This window comes from Paroedura picta, chromosome 7, assembly GCF_049243985.1.
Source record: "Paroedura picta isolate Pp20150507F chromosome 7, Ppicta_v3.0, whole genome shotgun sequence".
Lineage (NCBI taxonomy): Eukaryota > Metazoa > Chordata > Lepidosauria > Squamata > Gekkonidae > Paroedura > Paroedura picta.
The window spans coordinates 102,409,796-102,426,298 of NC_135375.1; the positions used below are offsets into that span (position 1 = coordinate 102,409,796).

The following is a 16,503-nucleotide window of genomic DNA, read 5'->3' on the forward strand; positions in this document are numbered from 1 at the left end:
ATGGGATACCATGCCTGGTGGGTGGGTGGGGGCTCTTATGGAATATTTCAGCCAGATTGGGGCGGGAGGAGCGCTTGTTATGGGATGCCAGACTTGGCGACCAGCAGAAAAGAGTATGTGTCTGTGTGCGGTTATTATGGGATGTCTCGGTGAGCAGTGGGGGGGCTGGCTGGGAGAGGGGAGGAAGGGGGGGTAAGGTGATGACTATTATGGGATGCTGGGGCAGTGAGACCGGTGCCTGTGGGAGGAGGAGGAGGGGGGGGAAGGAGAGAATGTGATTATTATGGGATGCCTGGAGCGGGGGGGGGGGGCAGGGTGACTATTGTGGTATGTATGAGTAAGGGCGGGTTATTATGGGATATTTCCGTGAGGGGAGGGGGGAGAGAGAGTAAGAGAAAGAGGGAAGAAAGAGAATGCATTACTGGACGGTCACTGGCCAGGGTTATTATGGGATGGGTGCGGGGGGGGGAAGGTGATTATTATGGGCTGCGAGTTCTAGAGGGGGGAGGGTGTCGAAAGAAGTATTATGGGATGGCTCAATTGAAGGTGGCGCGCGCCGGCGCGCGCGCGCGCACGGGGGGGGGAGAGAGTTTGCTGAGGTGACGGGGGGTGGGACCCGTCGCCATGGCGGCGGGCGTATTATGGGATGGAGGCGGGAGTGCGTGTGTGTGTCTGCGTGGGGGGGGCAGGGGGAGGGGCCTGGCCGGGGCTCTTCGTCTCCTCTTTTTTTTTCCGCCTTTAAGAGGCGGCGCCGGAGCCGGAGCCATTTTCCCTTCAGCGGCGTCGAGAATAAGAAGCCGGGACGCCCCGAGTCGGGTGAGGGCGGAGGGGGGGGGCAGAGAGAGAGACAGGGGGGAGGGGCGAGGAGCCCCCCCGGAGCGAGCCCGGAACCCCCACCCCTGAGGGCGCCCCCGGGCCCTCCAACCGCCGCCCCCCCGGGGGACACGTGCTGGGGGCCACCCCCTCCCCCCCACGCCCTCCCCGCCTCCCCTGGCCCCTGGCTGGCTGGGAACCCGGGCTTCCCTTCGGGCCGCTTTCCGGGGGGTCTTTTTGGACCGGGGGGAGGGTCAGTGGTCTGAAACGGGTCCCTTCGGGCCCTGCCCTGTCCCGGGAGGGCGACCCCCGCGCCGTTGAAATCAGGGGGAGGCTTGGGGGAGGTGGGGGTGCTGGAAGGGGTAAGGGACTTATGGGGAGGTATTTTGGGGAGAGGGTCAGCCGCCCAGTTCCCCCAGTGCCCAGCTGTAGGATACTTGGAAGTCCCCAGGCCCGCCTTCCCCGCCAGGGATTTTGCAATGGGGGGGATTGACAGGAGGAGGAGGAGGAGGAGGAGGGGGTGAGTGGTAGGGCAGAGACCCTCCTCTGTATTGTTGAACCTCCTCGGGCCGCTGCTTCTAACCTGACTTTTCTGCTCCCCCACCGCCACCCCCAGGACATCGCTGGCATTGGCGGTAAGGAGGTGCCAAGGGGCGGCGGGTGCTGCTTGAGCCTCCGAATCGCAGGCCATGGCTTCGGGCATCGGGTCGCCGTCGCCATGCTCCGCCGGCAGCGACGAGGAGGACATGGAGATCCTAATGAACAACAGCATCCACCAGCACCAAGGTATCCCGCAGGGTGAGACCTCCCCGTGACTTCTTGGGGTGCGGTGGGGGTGGGGGAGGACGTCACCCGGGCTTCTCACCCAACCGTGGAACAAAAGCGGGCTTTGCTTGGGGGCGTGCTTGAGCCAGGGGGTGTCCGCCACCCGAGGTTCTTGCAGTGGGGCTGGAGGAAGCCGCTTGGCCTTGTGGACTGTTCAGGAAGGTCCTGGGGGGTTTGCATTGCTTTTTCGTAGCAGAAAGAACCCAAAGTTTGGGTCTGGGGTTGGCGATTGTGGGGGAAATATTTTTTTGGAACTTTTCATTTGGGGTTTCGGATGAATCGCTGCCGACTGTCACTTGCGTATTTACTAGCCGGCTGCCTGGTCTATTTCTGTCGCTTCCTGCTTCGGCCTTCCCTCCCCCCACCCCCACCTTGAGAGACTTTTCCTCCCAACCGTTCCAAACAAGCAGCTTGCTATTCCGCCTGTGTATTCCACTCCGGTTTGACTAGCGGCTGCCGAAAGACGCGGCACAAGAGAAAGTTCTGTTTACTAAGAGCCCACGTGTATGCTGCAGAAAAGCATTTCTCTTCTCGCTTGCATCCGTGAAACGACAAAGTTCATTTCTTTGCTGGGGAGGGGTGTGTTAGGAGCCTAGCATGTGTCGGTGACGGAGAAGAGGGGACAGTTGTGCATTGGTGGGAGGGGGACCCAAATTTAGGGCCGCTGAAGGGAGCATGAGATAAAAGATGCAGCCTGGCTTTTTTCCTCTATTTGGCTCACTTAAGAGCTCAGATAGTCTCTGTCCAAAACGAACTGTGCCCTGGGCTACTACATGACCCACTTTTTCTCCCCAGCCACACCCAGCGCTGTTTCTTGTGGGTCTCGCCTCACTATAGTCCTGTCTTTGTACGAAGGGAGGCCTGGCCAGTGTGTTGGAGAGGGGGAATGTTTATACTCCACCTCTTTTGGCTTTGGTCATCTCCAGCAGGGTTAGAGATCTGTTGTTGGAGGGATGTGCCTTCCACTGAGTGAGTTTGAGGGCTGTGGAGGCTTGCTTTGGAAGAGCTTCTTGTATACGGATTCTGTCCTGCAGCTGATAAAGTTATATATTTTTTAATTGCTTCCCCTTGGGTTTCGAGATGTGGCTTATTCAGGGCAGTCTGTCTTGCAGGCCGACAAGCGTTCCTCTACTCAGAGGCCAGGTTTTGTACCACTGTTCATTATTAGAAGGCCCTCAGAGAAGAGCCAGGGAGAGCACTTGGATCTGCCTCTGTGCCGGCAGTCTGGACCGCAGAAGATGGAAAAGTCATGCTGCAGGAGGAAAAGCGAGAGAAATACTTCTGGCACAGGATATATTTGCCGGTTTGGAAAGGCAGGCCCCCACCCAGCCCAATTTCCCCTGTGCTCCTTGCCTTTCGGGTTGCAGCAGGCTGCCGTGACCTGTGGCTTTCCCCCATCCTGCCCAGCGCCTGTGGTTAGGAGGCCATTTTCCCTTGGAGGGAGAGCTAGTGACTCCGGCTGCGTGTAATGGGCGGGGGTGGCTGGCTGAGGAGGGGGGAGGGGAGAGGAGAGGGAGAATGGCTGGTTGCTGTGGATCCTGTCACAAAGGAAGCCGCCGGCTGGCTGTGCCCCTCTGGGCTTGTGGGGGTGGGGGGGAACAGATGGGAGTGTGGTCTGCGGGGGTGAGGAATGACGTGTGCTGTGTTTGGAGGGGGGGTGAGAGGCAACTGAGTTTGAAATGCATTTGCATAAAGAGGAGGTGATCTCTACGGCTGGCACCTGAGTAAGCACCTGGCGGTCGAAATGGAGGCTCTGAACGGCAGCTGTCTCAGTGGGATGGGGAGTCTAGGTAGCTGCTGGCTGAGTTGGCTTGAACGTTTTAAAGAAAATTCCCTCCAGGATTGCTGAGAGATGGAGGGAGAGCGTGATTCCCCCCCTCCCCCAATCATTGCTGACCTCTTAGGCTTTCTCCCACCGCACATACACAGTTGTGTAGTCTCAGATAATTTTCTTTTGAAAGTGGCAGTGGCTTGGTGTGTGGGGCTCATTCTTGCTGTGGCACCTGGACTAGGTCAATTTCCCACCCCTATGAAATAGATAGCAAAGAGGGGATTGGGATTCTTCACGGTGGATAGGTCTGTTGATGGCTAGAAGCCATGATGCCTAACAGGATCCTCCCGTTTCAGAGGCAATAAACCTTTGAGTACCAGTGCCAGGAGGCAACACCATGGGAAGGCCTCAGCCTCTGCCACCTTATTGGACCTCCAAGAGAACTGGTTTGGCAACCATGTGAAACTGGATGTTAGACCAGATGGGCCACTGGTCTGAACCAGCGTGGTACTTATGTCCTGTTGGCCCTCCAGAGGAACTGGTTGGCCACTGTGTGAGGCAGGATCCTGGGCTAGATGAACCACTGATTTGATCCAGCAGGACTTTTCTTACATTCTTATCAGGGGAAGGCCTTGGTCTCTGTGCCCTATGGGGCCAGAAGAACCAGTTGGCCATGGTGTGAGACAGGATGCAAGACCACTAGTCTGATCCAGCAGGACTCTTCTTATGTTCTTGTCAGGGGAAAGCCTCGGCCTCTGTGCCCTGTGGTTGGTCCTCCAAAGCACGGGTAGTCAACCTGTGGTCCTCCAGATGCTCATGGACTACAATCCCCATGAGCCCCTGCCAGCAAATGCTGGCAGGGGTTCATGGGAATTGTAGTCCATGAACATCTGGAGGACCACAGGTTGACTATCCCTGCTCCAAAGGAACTGGTTCGCCACTGTGTGAGATAAGATGCTTGGCCAGATCGACCACTGGCCTGATGCATCAGGGCTTATGTTCTTAAGGGGGCAGTAGAGCCAGTGAACTGAACTGCATGGCAGTTCTCAAACTGTGGGTGGCCCTTCATGGAGACCCAAGACACTTAAAGGGGGAGAGGTGGGATACAATCGGAAAGTAGGTTGAGCTTCCTCCTCCTTCCAAGACCACAGGGGGTATCACTGGGCAAAAAAACAAACAAACAAAAACACTTGGTGATTCATGTGAGATGTTGGAAGATTGTGCAGCCCCTATCTGGTTTGGGAAGAAGCAATGGCAGCGACATCTGCTGCTTTCTTTTAGGAGAAGCTCCTTAAGTGAGACTCTACTAAAGAGTCCCATTCCACTCCTCTACCAGTATTAGGCTGGTGGTATAATTTGCAAAATTCATGCAGCAGGATGAGGCTATGAGTGAGGATCTTGGCTCGCTGGAATAGTTTATTAGCATTGCTCATATCCCCTGTAGAAGCCCCAGGTGGCGGAAGGAGGAGGGGAGGTTTTCTTCTTTTTAAGTTCGAGGAACTCCGCTGTACGATGGGGCTTGATAGTCTGGTGGGGTGGAATCAGGGTGCAACAGTCTGACTCAGCAGCACAGTTGCAGGGTCTGATGCATCTCCTGGGCTTTGGGAAATTAGACGTCCCCTCCCCAACTTCTTTTACTATTCCCTCCCCCCCCCCCAGAGCCTGAAGAAGAGCCAGAGGAAGAGCTGTTATCAGAGGCAGAGATGCCAAAAATTAAGAAGAAGAAGAAACCCAAGAAACTGAAAGAACCCAAAGTACCCAAGCTCAGTAAACGCCAGAAAAAAGAGGTGAGGGAGAAGAGCTGGAATGGTGGTGGGGGAGAGGGAGTTGTGAAGGCCAAAGCTTGTTGTCCTTGGGGCCAGAGCAAGAGATGAGCCCCTGTGGCATGCTCTGATCCCCCTCACTCTCTCTCCCCCCTCCCAGCTTGGCGACAGTTCTGGTGAAGGGAATGAGTTTGTGGAGGAGGAAGAGGAGGTGCTGCTGCGCTCAGACAGCGAAGGGAGCGACTATACCCCTGGCAAGAAGAAGAAGAAGAAACTGGGGCCTAAGAAGGAGAAGAAGAGCAAAGCGAAGCGCAAGGAAGAAGAGGAAGAAGAAGAGGAAGACAACGATTCCAAGGTGAGAGAGGGAAGGCTTTCGATGCCCTGTGAAATCCCTGGGGTGAGTGATTCCATTGCCCTTCCTTCTTGCTGGCTTACCGGAGCGTTGGGATATCCAGTATTCAAACTGCAACTGGGTTGTTTTCCATCTTGATGCAATCACGATTCTGGCTGAGGGGATGTTGGGTGTCTTTCTTCCTGGATCTCCTCTTCCAACCCTTCCATTCTTTGCCAGGTACTCTGCTCATGATTGGGGAAGTCTCTTTATTAAGGTTATATGCTCTCTCTCTTGCTGTTGACTCTGCCCTCTCAACAACATGGTGCAGTGGTGGACACTAATTTGGAGAGCTGAGTTTGATTTCCCGCTCCTCCGCTTGCAGCCAGCTGGGTGACCTTGGGCCACTCATAGCTCTTTCAGAGATGTTCTCACAGGGCAGGGTTTTTTAGCCCCACCAGGGGCTCTCGGCCTCACCTCTATCGTGGAGTACCCATTGTGGGAAGGGGGGAAGGGTAATTTGTAAGCTCTCTTGGGACTCCTTTGTGTAGTTGGAAGCAGGGTGTAAAAAATCCAGTTCTTCTTCAACAGGAGCCAAAGTCTTCCGCTCAGCTCTTAGAGGACTGGGGCATGGAGGATATCGACCACGTTTTCACCGAAGAGGATTATCGCACTCTCACCAACTACAAAGCCTTCAGCCAGTTCGTCAGGTGAGTTCTTCCAGTGTTTAGATCTGGGGTAGTCAAACTGCAGCCCTTCAGATGTCCATGGACTACATTTCCCATGAGTCCCTGCCAGCATTTTCTGGCAGGGGCTCATGGGAATTGTAGTCCATGGACATCTGGCGGGCCGCAGTTTGACTACCCCTGGTTTAAATCTAGAGCGAACGACCTGAGAGGGACAAGACAGAAGTCACTGTCCAACAGTCAGCTCTGTTGTGCATTCGATAGGTGTCCCTAAGCAAATTTCTGAATCTGAGCGATTCATCTGCAAAATGAGGAGGTGATGGTGTGCGCTTGTGTAATGGTGCCGGCCTACTTTAGAGCACTGTTGTAAGAAGCGCTGAGACAAACAAAGTCCACGGCCACGCTTTCAGCACTTTGGGGAAGTGGCAATATAAATGCAAGGTGTTGTAAGGAGGCCTGATGCTTTCAGGGTAGCAGATTCCCCAAGGCTGTAGTAAGCAAGAGAGGGGAAGACTGAAATGCAGCCAGCAAAGCAATTGGGTGGCCACAGAGCAGCTACTTCTGGTAAATCTGAAGCTTATGAAATTTTAAGAAATTACATTTTAATTGTAATAGACATTCTTATGGCGGGCGATTCCTTTAGGCTGTTTTGCCAGCCAATGTTTTGCAGTAAACAGAAACACTTCAGTGTTCGTAAATGAAGATTTTTTCCCCCCTGGGTAAACTGGTTTCCAGTTAGCCATGGGAATAAGATTAGCTACTTTTCTCGAGAAGTGAGTCTTGCCTTGGATAAAGCTTCCTGAGAAGCCAGCAGGGCCCAGTAATGCTCCTTTCTCCCTGCTCCCCCCCCCCCAGACCACTTATCGCTGCCAAGAATCCCAAAATTGCTGTCTCAAAAATGATGATGGTGCTGGGGGCCAAGTGGCGAGAGTTCAGCACTAACAACCCCTTCAAAGGGAGCTCCGGAGCATCGGTGGCGGCGGCGGCAGCTGCCGCGGTGGCCGTGGTGGAGAGCATGGTGGCGAACGTGGATACGGTCCTGCCTCAGCCCCCCGTGGAAGTGCCTCTCCGGAAGGCCAAGACCAAGGAAGGCAAAGGTAAGAGCAACCTGAGCATAACAGGTGAGGGCATCCAGCTCTCTGCTCCTCTCTTCTAATAGTTACTTTGACCAAGGGCGGTATAGCGGGTGCTTGGAGACCCTGCCGGTCATCTCTTCCAAGGTCTCCTCTGGCCGAAGCCCTCCTGTGTTCCGCTTTTCAGTGGCTTGTTCCACGAGCTCTAGGTGACACTTAGTGACGGAGTGGTGGCGGCCTGTCTCATAGGTCCCAACGCCCGGAAGAAACCCAAGCCCAGTCCTCGCGTCCCGGACATCAAAAAGCCCAAGACCAAAAAGGTGGCTCCCTTGAAAATCAAGCTGGGAGGATTCGGCTCCAAGCGTAAAAGATCGTCCGTGAGTTTTTTCCCTCTCCTCGTAAGAGGGTGTGGCGGGACGGGAGCTCATCTCTGCCTGCTAGGCCTCCTGCAGGATGGGGCGTTTAGGAGGGCCAGCGGCACCACGCTGCTCTCCTGTGACCGTTTTCCTCTCCCCACGGTCCAGAGCGAGGAGGACGACCTGGATGTCGAGTCAGACTTTGACGATGCCAGCATCAACAGCTACTCTGTGTCTGACGGGTCCACCAGCCGGAGTAGCCGCAGTCGCAAGAAAATGAGAGCAGGGAAGAAGAAAAAGAAAGGTACAAAGCACAGCTCAGCCTAATGTGGGCACCTGAATAGACAGAGAGGGTGGGGGGGATTTCATGGTCGCTTTGCGGCCCAGAGGACAGAGGTGCCGAAGCTTTATGGGCTGAGCTTGCATTGTGTTCCGTTCAAGTCCTGCAGTGTGGCGCAGGTATTATGGGAGGACCTTCAGGGCTCTCGAGGCCTTGATCTGTTGTGTGCAGCAGGTGGTTTGCCGCCGTCTGGGATCTCATCCCGCACTCCAGATTGCCCCTCTGCGCTTCTAGCCGCCCGACCAGCTTGGCGCTCTCTTCTGTTGCCCAGAGGAATAGCTGCTTGTGCCAACCGCTTCATGCCCTGGTCTCGCTTCTCCCTCGCCTTGCAGGAGAAGAGGATGCCGCTGCCCCCGTTGACGGCTACGAAACAGACCACCAGGACTACTGTGAGGTGTGCCAACAGGGGGGAGAGATCATCCTGTGTGACACTTGCCCTCGTGCCTACCATATGGTTTGTCTGGATCCAGATATGGAGAAAGCGCCAGAGGGCAAGTGGAGCTGCCCGCATTGTGTGAGTTCTCAGTTCTACGCCAGCCAGCAGGCTGGCGAGGCGGCGGCAGACCGAGAGCGCTCGCTCGGGGTCCGTGGCTCCTCGTTCTGACTGTTTCCCCTTTCCCTTCCCCTCCCCCAGGAAAAAGAGGGCATCCAGTGGGAAGCGAAGGACGACAACTCCGAGGGCGAGGAGGCCATGGAGGACGTTGTCGGGGATGCCGAGGAGGAGGACGACCACCACATGGAGTTCTGCCGCGTCTGCAAAGACGGAGGGGAGCTGCTTTGCTGTGACGCCTGCCCTTCTTCCTACCACATCCACTGCCTGAACCCTCCTCTGCCAGAGATCCCCAACGGAGAGTGGCTTTGCCCGCGCTGCACGGTGAGTCCTTGCGTCCCTTTGGGAACGGTGATGCTGGGGGACCCTCACGGAAAGGAGGCGTTAGGCCTCTCACGTTCAGGTTATGCATCAGAAGCGTCTGGCGACGCTTCTGGATCAGCTGGATTGGAATCCGGTGGCACCTTAAAAGACCAGCAAGATTTCCTGGTACAGGCTTTTGAGGTTCGGAAGGGAGTTTTGACAATTGAAAGCTTACACTGTTGAAATCTTGTTGCTCCTTAAGGTGACTCGTGTGTCGTTGTCCTACTGCAGGCCAACCTGGCTACCCACCTGAAACGTTTGGGTCAAGCTCTGAACGCAGGCTATGTTTGGTTAGTTGTGAGTGATCCCTGGCTATAGATTTAGTTAGGTATCAACTAGTTTTTGAACACTATTTTCCTGATTTAAATGTATGTTATGATATGTTAGACCTGTTCTCTCCAGGGTGTAAACAACAAATTGTAGCCAAAAGGCAGCTGGAGCTTTGGATTCCCAAAACATTAACAGAACATCAGTGTGATTTTGGGGGCAAGATTTTACTTGAGTCAAGGAACAGCGGGCAATATCGGCCTGCTCTTTCAGGTGTATGAGGCAGATGCAAATATTGTTCACGCTGAACCATCAGGAATTTAAAATAAAAGCCAGAGACGTTGTTTTCCCCCCATTGTAATTGCCTGAGAGAGAAATGTCACATATTCCCTTAGGAAGCCCAATAGCGCCCTTCCGAGGGAGTATCTGAATAGATCTTTGAAGCTCCGGGGCTCGCAACTGCCCACAGGATCTGGGAAGGGAGTATAAATTTGAGCTCCCCCCAAAATTAGAGTAATGGGAAACCACTCAAACTTTGCTGGATGCTATAGTTTGCAACGGACATCTGGTATCTCAAGCAAGTAGCTTACCAGCTTTGAAAGGGGATTAGACAGTCTTGGCCATTGATAAATCCATGGAGGTTACTAGCCGTTGTGGTTGAGGGGAGCCTCCACATCCAGAGGCACTAAGCTTCTAAATCACATGGCCAGGAAGCAACATCAGTGGAAGGCCTCGGCCTGTATGCCCTTATTGGCCACTGTATGAGACAGAATGCTGAACTGGATGGAATATTGGTTAGATCCAGCAGGGCTCTCCTTGCGTCCAAATGAGAGTGGAAGCAAGAGAATGAGGGGAATGCTCCTAACACCTTTGTCTCTCTCTTCAGTGCCCGCCTATGAAGGGCAAAGTGCAGAAGATCTTGACCTGGAAATGGGGGCAGCCCCCTCTACCCACACCTGTACCCCGACCAGCCGATGCAGATCCAAATGCTCCTTCTCCAAAGCCCCTGGAGGGAAGACCAGAGCGACAGTTCTTTGTCAAATGGCAGGGCATGAGCTACTGGCATTGTTCGTGGGTGTCTGAACTACAGGTACGCAACAGACTGGTCTCTTCCTCCCTCCCTCCCTCCTCTGGCCTAAGCAAAGACTCTGGCTGAGCCCCCTGTTGTTTCTCCTCTGTCTGTTTCTCAGCTGGAGCTGCACTGCCAGGTCATGTTTCGCAATTACCAACGCAAGAACGACATGGACGAGCCCCCTGCAGGCGATTTCGGGGGAGAGGAGGAGAAGAGCCGCAAGCGCAAGAACAAGGACCCCACCTTTGCAGAGATGGAGGAGCGCTTCTACCGCTATGGGATCAAGCCGGAGTGGATGATGATCCACCGGATTCTCAACCACAGGTGGCGGAAAGATCTAGCCAGCCTCAGTCTTTTGAAGCCTTACATCAGGGGTAGTCAAACTGCGGCCCTCCAGATGTCCATGGACTACAATTCCCAGGAGCCTCTGCCAGCTTTTGCTTTTGCTGGCAAGGGCTTCTGGGAATTGTAGTCCATGGACATCTGGAGGGCCGCAGTTTGACTTACCCCTGCCTTACGTACTTGTTACATTCGATGTGCAAGCACTCTTGGACAAGGAGAGGCCTGAAACGTGTGCTGGGATGCGTTTGTGTCTGTGCAGTCGTTGGGGACATAATTGCCGTCTTTTAATATCTGAAAGGTGGTCATTGAGAGGAGGGCAGGGAAAGGTTCCTGATAGCAGCAGACGATAGGACCTGCAGTAATGGGTTTAATCTTCACTGAGAACGATATCAGCTAGATATTAGGGGAAAACATTTCCCAGCCAGAGTAGTTCAGTGGAACTGGCTGCCTAAGGAGGCGGTGAGCTCCCCCTCTCGCTGGTGGTCTTTGAGCAGAGGCTGGGCAGATCCTTATCCTGGATGCTTTAGGCTGATCTTGCTTTGATCAGGGGACTGGACTAGACCAGTGGTCCCCAACCTGCGGGCTGCGGCCCGGTGCCGGGCCGCGGCTCCCTCTCCCCGCCCCCCCCCCCGCAGTAAAAAACTTCCCAGGCCGCAAGCTTGCGGCCCGGGAAGCTTCTTACTGCGGGAGGGCGGGGAGAGGGAATCAGGGCCGGGCCTGCGCATCGCGCATGCGCCATGCGCGGCCAAAATCGCGCATGCGTGGCACTTTTGCACATGCGCGAAAGTGCCACGCATGCGCTATTTCGGCCGTGCATGACGCATTCGCGCGGGCACAGCCCGCTGCCCTGCCTGTCCCCAGCCTCAGAAAGGTTGGAGACCACTGGACTAGACTGCCTGTATGGCCCCTTCCAACTCTATGGTTCTATTTTTAGATGTGTGCTGACTTTCTGCATTTCAAGGCACTCTCTACAAAAGCACGTACGCATAGTGAGCAGCACTAATACACCACAAGGAGCAAAATGACATGCATCACATCTTTGCCTGGAATGTGTTTGTGTGTGTGGGGGGGGTTAAAATGCCCCTCCTGGGAAGCCTCTCTTTGGGGCACATAATTCCAAGCCTTGGGAGCCATTACCAAGCCTGTGGGCAGAACACGTTGCAGTAGGAGGCACAGCTTCTTGGCCCCTGCCTCCCGCTGATGCACCTATCATCCCAAGGGGAAGGCTCAAAACTGCACCCTTGCCCTTTGGAAGGGTGTCGAGCCAGACTTGTGCCCGCAGGATTTCCCCGGGTGGAGAACAAGACGACCAGGCTCCTCTTTTGCATGACACGTGCTTTGTAACCTTGTCTCCTTCCAGTGTGGACAAGAAGGGGAATGTTCACTACCTGATCAAGTGGCGGGACCTGCCCTATGACCAGGCCTCTTGGGAAAACGAGGAGGCAGAAATTCAGGATTACGATATCTATAAGCAGGCATATTGGAACCACAGGTGAGAATGTGAGAGAGTTCTTTTGTGTGTGGGAAGGATGAGAGTGAGTCCAAATGGTTATGCTTTTGCTGGATCTTTCTGCCTCTCTCTGAAAGGATCAGTGATTTTCTATTTTTTTACAGTTCTCAAGAGCAGTAATCCCACCGCTCCCCCACCCATGTTCAAGTGTTATTCCTGATCACTTGATCCAGCTTGTGTGGCTTTTCCTCTTCTTTTGCACAGGGAGTTAATGAGGGGTGAAGAAGGAAGACCTGGCAAGAAGATAAAGAAAGTGAAGTTGCGGAAACTGGAGCGGCCCCCCGAAACGCCGACAGTAGATGTAAGTTACGCCTTCTCAGGTGCGGGAGCTGCTAGAAGGAAAGTAGATGTACATTGGCTTTGTGGCTGGAGGCTGGGGGACCACATGGTGTGTCCAGATGCTCTCTCACGCCGAAGGGAGAACTGCGCCATCCGGGCCAGCCTGCAGATTAATGCATCCTGTGGAAACCTGGCCCCCAGCCAGTTTTGTTGGTGCCACGTAGTTGCACAGGAGAAGCCTCGGCTCAGACTGGAGCACAGGGAGCTAGTTTGGCTCTGGGCCTGCTTCTCTTGCTGCGAGGTGCTGGAGAAGCGGTGGCAATGCCTTCTGTGGCACTCAGAAAGCAAGGAAGAGGAGAAGGCCAGCATCCAGACAGCATAGTGTCGTGGTTCAGAGAGGCAGACTCTAATCTGAAGAGCCCAATTTGATTCCCTGCCCCTCTTCCACTTGTGGCTTGCTGGGTGACCTTAGGCCAGTCATGGTTCTCTCAGAACTCCCTCAGCCTCGCCCACCTCACATGGAAGAGAAAGCGATTCTAAGTTACTCTGAGACACATGAGGCCTGCTGGGGAGGACCTTAGGCCAGTCACAATCCTCTCAGCGCTCTCTCACTCCCGCCAGTCTTACGAGGGGCCTGTTGTGGAAAGAGGAAGGGAAGGCGATTGTCAGCCGCTTTGAGACTCCTTAGAATGGGGGAAAGCAGAGTATAAAATCCTACCCTTCTTCTTGATTTGCTGGCCTGTGGTGAAGGGGAGCTGTGCGTGCAACCCTAAACTCTTTGGCAGAAGGTCAGGATTGGGGGGGGGGGGGATCGGACAGACGGAAATAAGCTCTCTGTGATTTTGGTCAGGACTCCCAATTGCATGTCACAAACAGAAGGCCCGTAGCCTGGCTAACCCTGATGCCATGGATCCACTTAAAAAAAAAAAAAGCTGTGTGCTTTCATCTCTGCTTGGTGATGTGTAGAAATAAATTTCTGGCTCTTGTGCATACAGCAGCAGAATGGCTCAAATATACGCAGGGTTGGTTTAGGAGATCAGTTGATAGTTACCACGCTTGGATCAAACACTTTCCCCCTTGTGGCACATGCATATGAAAGCTTGCTGGAATTGACTGTGGTTGGCTTCAGGATACAAGCTCTTCACAGTTAATAGTGTTTGGGAGCAGGTTTGTTTTCTTGTGTCTCTCAACTTGGGACTGCGCACATTGAGCCAGCAAACTTCCCTTCTCTCCTACCACTACAGCCGACAGTGAAGTACGACAGGCAGCCTGATTATTTGGACGTCACCGGAGGAACCTTGCACCCGTACCAGCTGGAGGGTCTGAACTGGCTGCGGTTCTCCTGGGCCCAGGGCACCGACACCATTCTGGCCGACGAAATGGGCCTGGGAAAGACGGTGCAGACGGCCGTGTTCCTGTATTCGCTGTACAAAGAGGTGAGTTTCTGTTGTGGCCCAAAGCTGGCCTCGAACCCGCGTCTCCAATGCTTTCTCGGTGCAATCTTCGCATCTCCCTCTCCGCCCACAGGGACATTCTAAAGGACCATTCTTAGTCAGCGCTCCATTGTCCACCATCATCAACTGGGAAAGAGAATTTGAGATGTGGGCCCCGGATATGTACGTGGTGACCTACGTCGGGGACAAAGACAGCCGGGCCATCATCCGGGAGAACGAGTTTTCCTTTGAAGACAACGCTATACGTGGCGGGAAGAAGGCTTCCAGAATGAAGGTACATGCACCTAACTGATGCGGTTCACTTCCTCTTTTGCAGGCTTCCCGGTAGAGATCCAAGTGGGCCTCCCTCCGTGTTGGTCTGAAACAGCAGAACAAAGTTGGGAGCCCATGGCACTTCTATGGCCTACAACAGGGGTAGTCAAACTGTGGCCCTCCAGAGGTCCATGGACTACAATTCCCAGGAGCCCCTGCCAGCATTTGCTGGCAGGGGCTCGTGGGAATTGTAGTCCATGGACCTCTGGAGGGCCGCAGTTTGACTGCCCCTGGCCTACAAGGTGTAAGCTTTCGTGTGCATGCACAATGAAATGGAAGTTACAGGACCACATGTATAACAGAGTGACTTGTGGATTAGAATATCACAGTGAAGAAGTTTCCCAGATGTTTATCCACTCTGACAGGCCCTTGTATTTGGTAGACATTATCTAGTAGACTAACCCATAACCCAGCCGGTACTTACATCTGTGGACTTTTGACTCCCTTTTCTTCGTCTGATGCGTGTTGTGAGCATGAAAGTTTTCATTGTGAATAAAGCTTGGTTAGTCTTAAAGGTGTCATGGGACTCAAAACTTGTTAGATCCCAAGTTGTTATGAGTGTCAGAACAGGATCCAGGAGGCTTGAATTCAAACACATGTGCGCACATACATGCAAGTTAGCTGGGGTAACTTCAGGCTGGTCACACACACTCAGCTTTAACCCTCTTCACATGGTTTCGGTGAGAATAAAATGCAGGAGGAGAGAACTGCGTAAGCCGCTTCGGGTTCCATCGGGGAGAAAGACTGGGTACAAATAAATAAAATTGATGGGGGGACTCTAGTAGTATTTTAGCGGAATGTTAAGATTGTAAAGGTTTTACTGTATGTAATTATTCCTTCTGCTATAAGCCATTCCAAGATCTTTGTTCAGAGGGGTGGCCTTGAAATCCAAGGAATGAATGAATTAGTTAATATAATAATATAAATATATAATATATAAGAAATAAAAATGTGTCCTGGGTTTGTCAGTGAATGATGGAAAGATGAGTTTTGCAGCCTGGCTGGGCTCTGTTCTGGCCCAATTGATACCTGTGTCCAATCCATTTCTTAACATGTGATCTCTGGTCTCTGCAGAAAGAGGCATCCGTGAAGTTCCACGTGCTGCTCACTTCCTACGAGTTGGTCACTATCGATATGGCCATTCTGGGCTCCATCGACTGGGCCTGCCTCATAGTGGATGAAGCGCACAGACTCAAGAATAACCAGTCCAAGGTAGGGGTACAGTCCTTCGGCTGTATCATTCCTGTGATCTCATAACCCCAACTGTGTAGATTTGCCTAGATCAAAAAGTTCATCTTTTGTATGTGCTTGCTTCTCTCCAGTTTATTCTGGAAGCTTGGTTTCCCCTCTCTGCAGCAACTTGCTGTGTGAACTTTTTTACTTTGGAACATTAACATTTGCTGGAGAGTTGCATGGGTCTTTTTACCAGCAAGAGATGAAATACTTAAAGCATAGTTTTACACTGAAGACATTGTTTCTCTGAAGATTTCTATTTAAACCAAATGAAAACCCCAGCCCTTCCTCCGTGGTTGGTGTTTTAGCCTTGTATGAGCACCTCTTGTGTCATCTTCCAGCCACTGTAATGTCACTGTGGAGGAATCCATGTGTGTTCCTTAGAATGGATTGTGTGCAAGCAGAAAACTTCCTTGGAGAGTGAAGACAAGAATTGTTTGTCTGTTTTACAGAAATGTCCTGTGCCTTTCTCCTGTTCTAGGTGATCAAATTAAAACAGACATAATGAATTTTTTATCTTAAAAGCACATTGTTGAAACAAAACCAGAACTAAAATAATACAGTATGCAGAAACAGATAAAACTTTGGGGAGGAAAAAGGGGTCACTGGAGGGGGGGGGAGGCTTCATCCACTGGCAGAAAACAGCAATAGAAGGGAGCAGGTCTCCTTGGGGGGGATAGTTCCAGGGTTGAGGTGCCACCACTAAGAAGTCTGTCTCTCAGTGTACCATCTGCTTAATCTCTAATGTGCAGCAATTAATTGGATGATCCCTGACCCACCCCTCCGTTCTCCCCCACCCTTTTCTCATGCTCTTCTCAGTTTTTCCGGGTTCTGAATGGCTACTCTCTTCAACACAAGCTGCTGCTCACAGGGACTCCTCTGCAGAACAACCTGGAGGAACTTTTCCACTTGCTTAACTTTCTGACACCAGAAAGATTTCAGTAAGTCCTGCGTATGCCTGACCCTGAACTGAATGGCTCCCCAGCCAAGAAATCACTTTGTCCCAATTCCCCCTCCCACTTCTCCATTTGTTCAGCCCTTGAACGTCTTATTGAATCGGTTAAAACCTTTCATGCCTGCGATCTGCATAAAACAATGAATGTGTAAGCTAGGATCTGGATTTATATATTTATTTATTAAGGGTTTTAAAGTGTAACATAAAA

The 16,503-nt window shown here is 52.8% G+C and overlaps 1 protein-coding gene across 10 annotated transcripts in view; it reads left to right on the forward strand.

Annotated features, from left to right (window-relative positions):
* The first annotated feature begins 97 nt into the window (after positions 1 to 97).
* Positions 98 to 16,503, forward strand: part of CHD4 (chromodomain helicase DNA binding protein 4) — a 36,727-nt gene continuing 20,321 nt past the window's right edge. For 6 of the 10 annotated variants that reach the window (XM_077345814.1, XM_077345821.1, XM_077345816.1 and 3 more), the window contains exons 1-18: positions 678 to 816; positions 1,430 to 1,611; positions 5,069 to 5,196; positions 5,333 to 5,527; positions 6,095 to 6,213; positions 7,045 to 7,286; positions 7,512 to 7,639; positions 7,787 to 7,922; positions 8,291 to 8,472; positions 8,593 to 8,832; positions 10,025 to 10,228; positions 10,329 to 10,534; positions 11,913 to 12,044; positions 12,267 to 12,363; positions 13,586 to 13,777; positions 13,869 to 14,069; positions 15,182 to 15,319; positions 16,160 to 16,281. In XM_077345814.1, the coding sequence (XP_077201929.1) occupies positions 1,503 to 1,611; positions 5,069 to 5,196; positions 5,333 to 5,527; positions 6,095 to 6,213; positions 7,045 to 7,286; positions 7,512 to 7,639; positions 7,787 to 7,922; positions 8,291 to 8,472; positions 8,593 to 8,832; positions 10,025 to 10,228; positions 10,329 to 10,534; positions 11,913 to 12,044; positions 12,267 to 12,363; positions 13,586 to 13,777; positions 13,869 to 14,069; positions 15,182 to 15,319; positions 16,160 to 16,281 (2,771 nt within the window). In that variant the 5' untranslated portion in view covers positions 678 to 816; positions 1,430 to 1,502. Of the gene's footprint in view, positions 114 to 677; positions 817 to 1,429; positions 1,612 to 5,068; positions 5,197 to 5,332; positions 5,528 to 6,094; positions 6,214 to 7,044; positions 7,287 to 7,511; positions 7,640 to 7,786; positions 7,923 to 8,290; positions 8,473 to 8,592; positions 8,833 to 10,024; positions 10,229 to 10,328; positions 10,535 to 11,912; positions 12,045 to 12,266; positions 12,364 to 13,585; positions 13,778 to 13,868; positions 14,070 to 15,181; positions 15,320 to 16,159; positions 16,282 to 16,503 lie in introns of those variants that run through there. The other 4 variants (XM_077345819.1, XM_077345824.1, XM_077345815.1 and 1 more) reach the window with 3 other exon arrangements.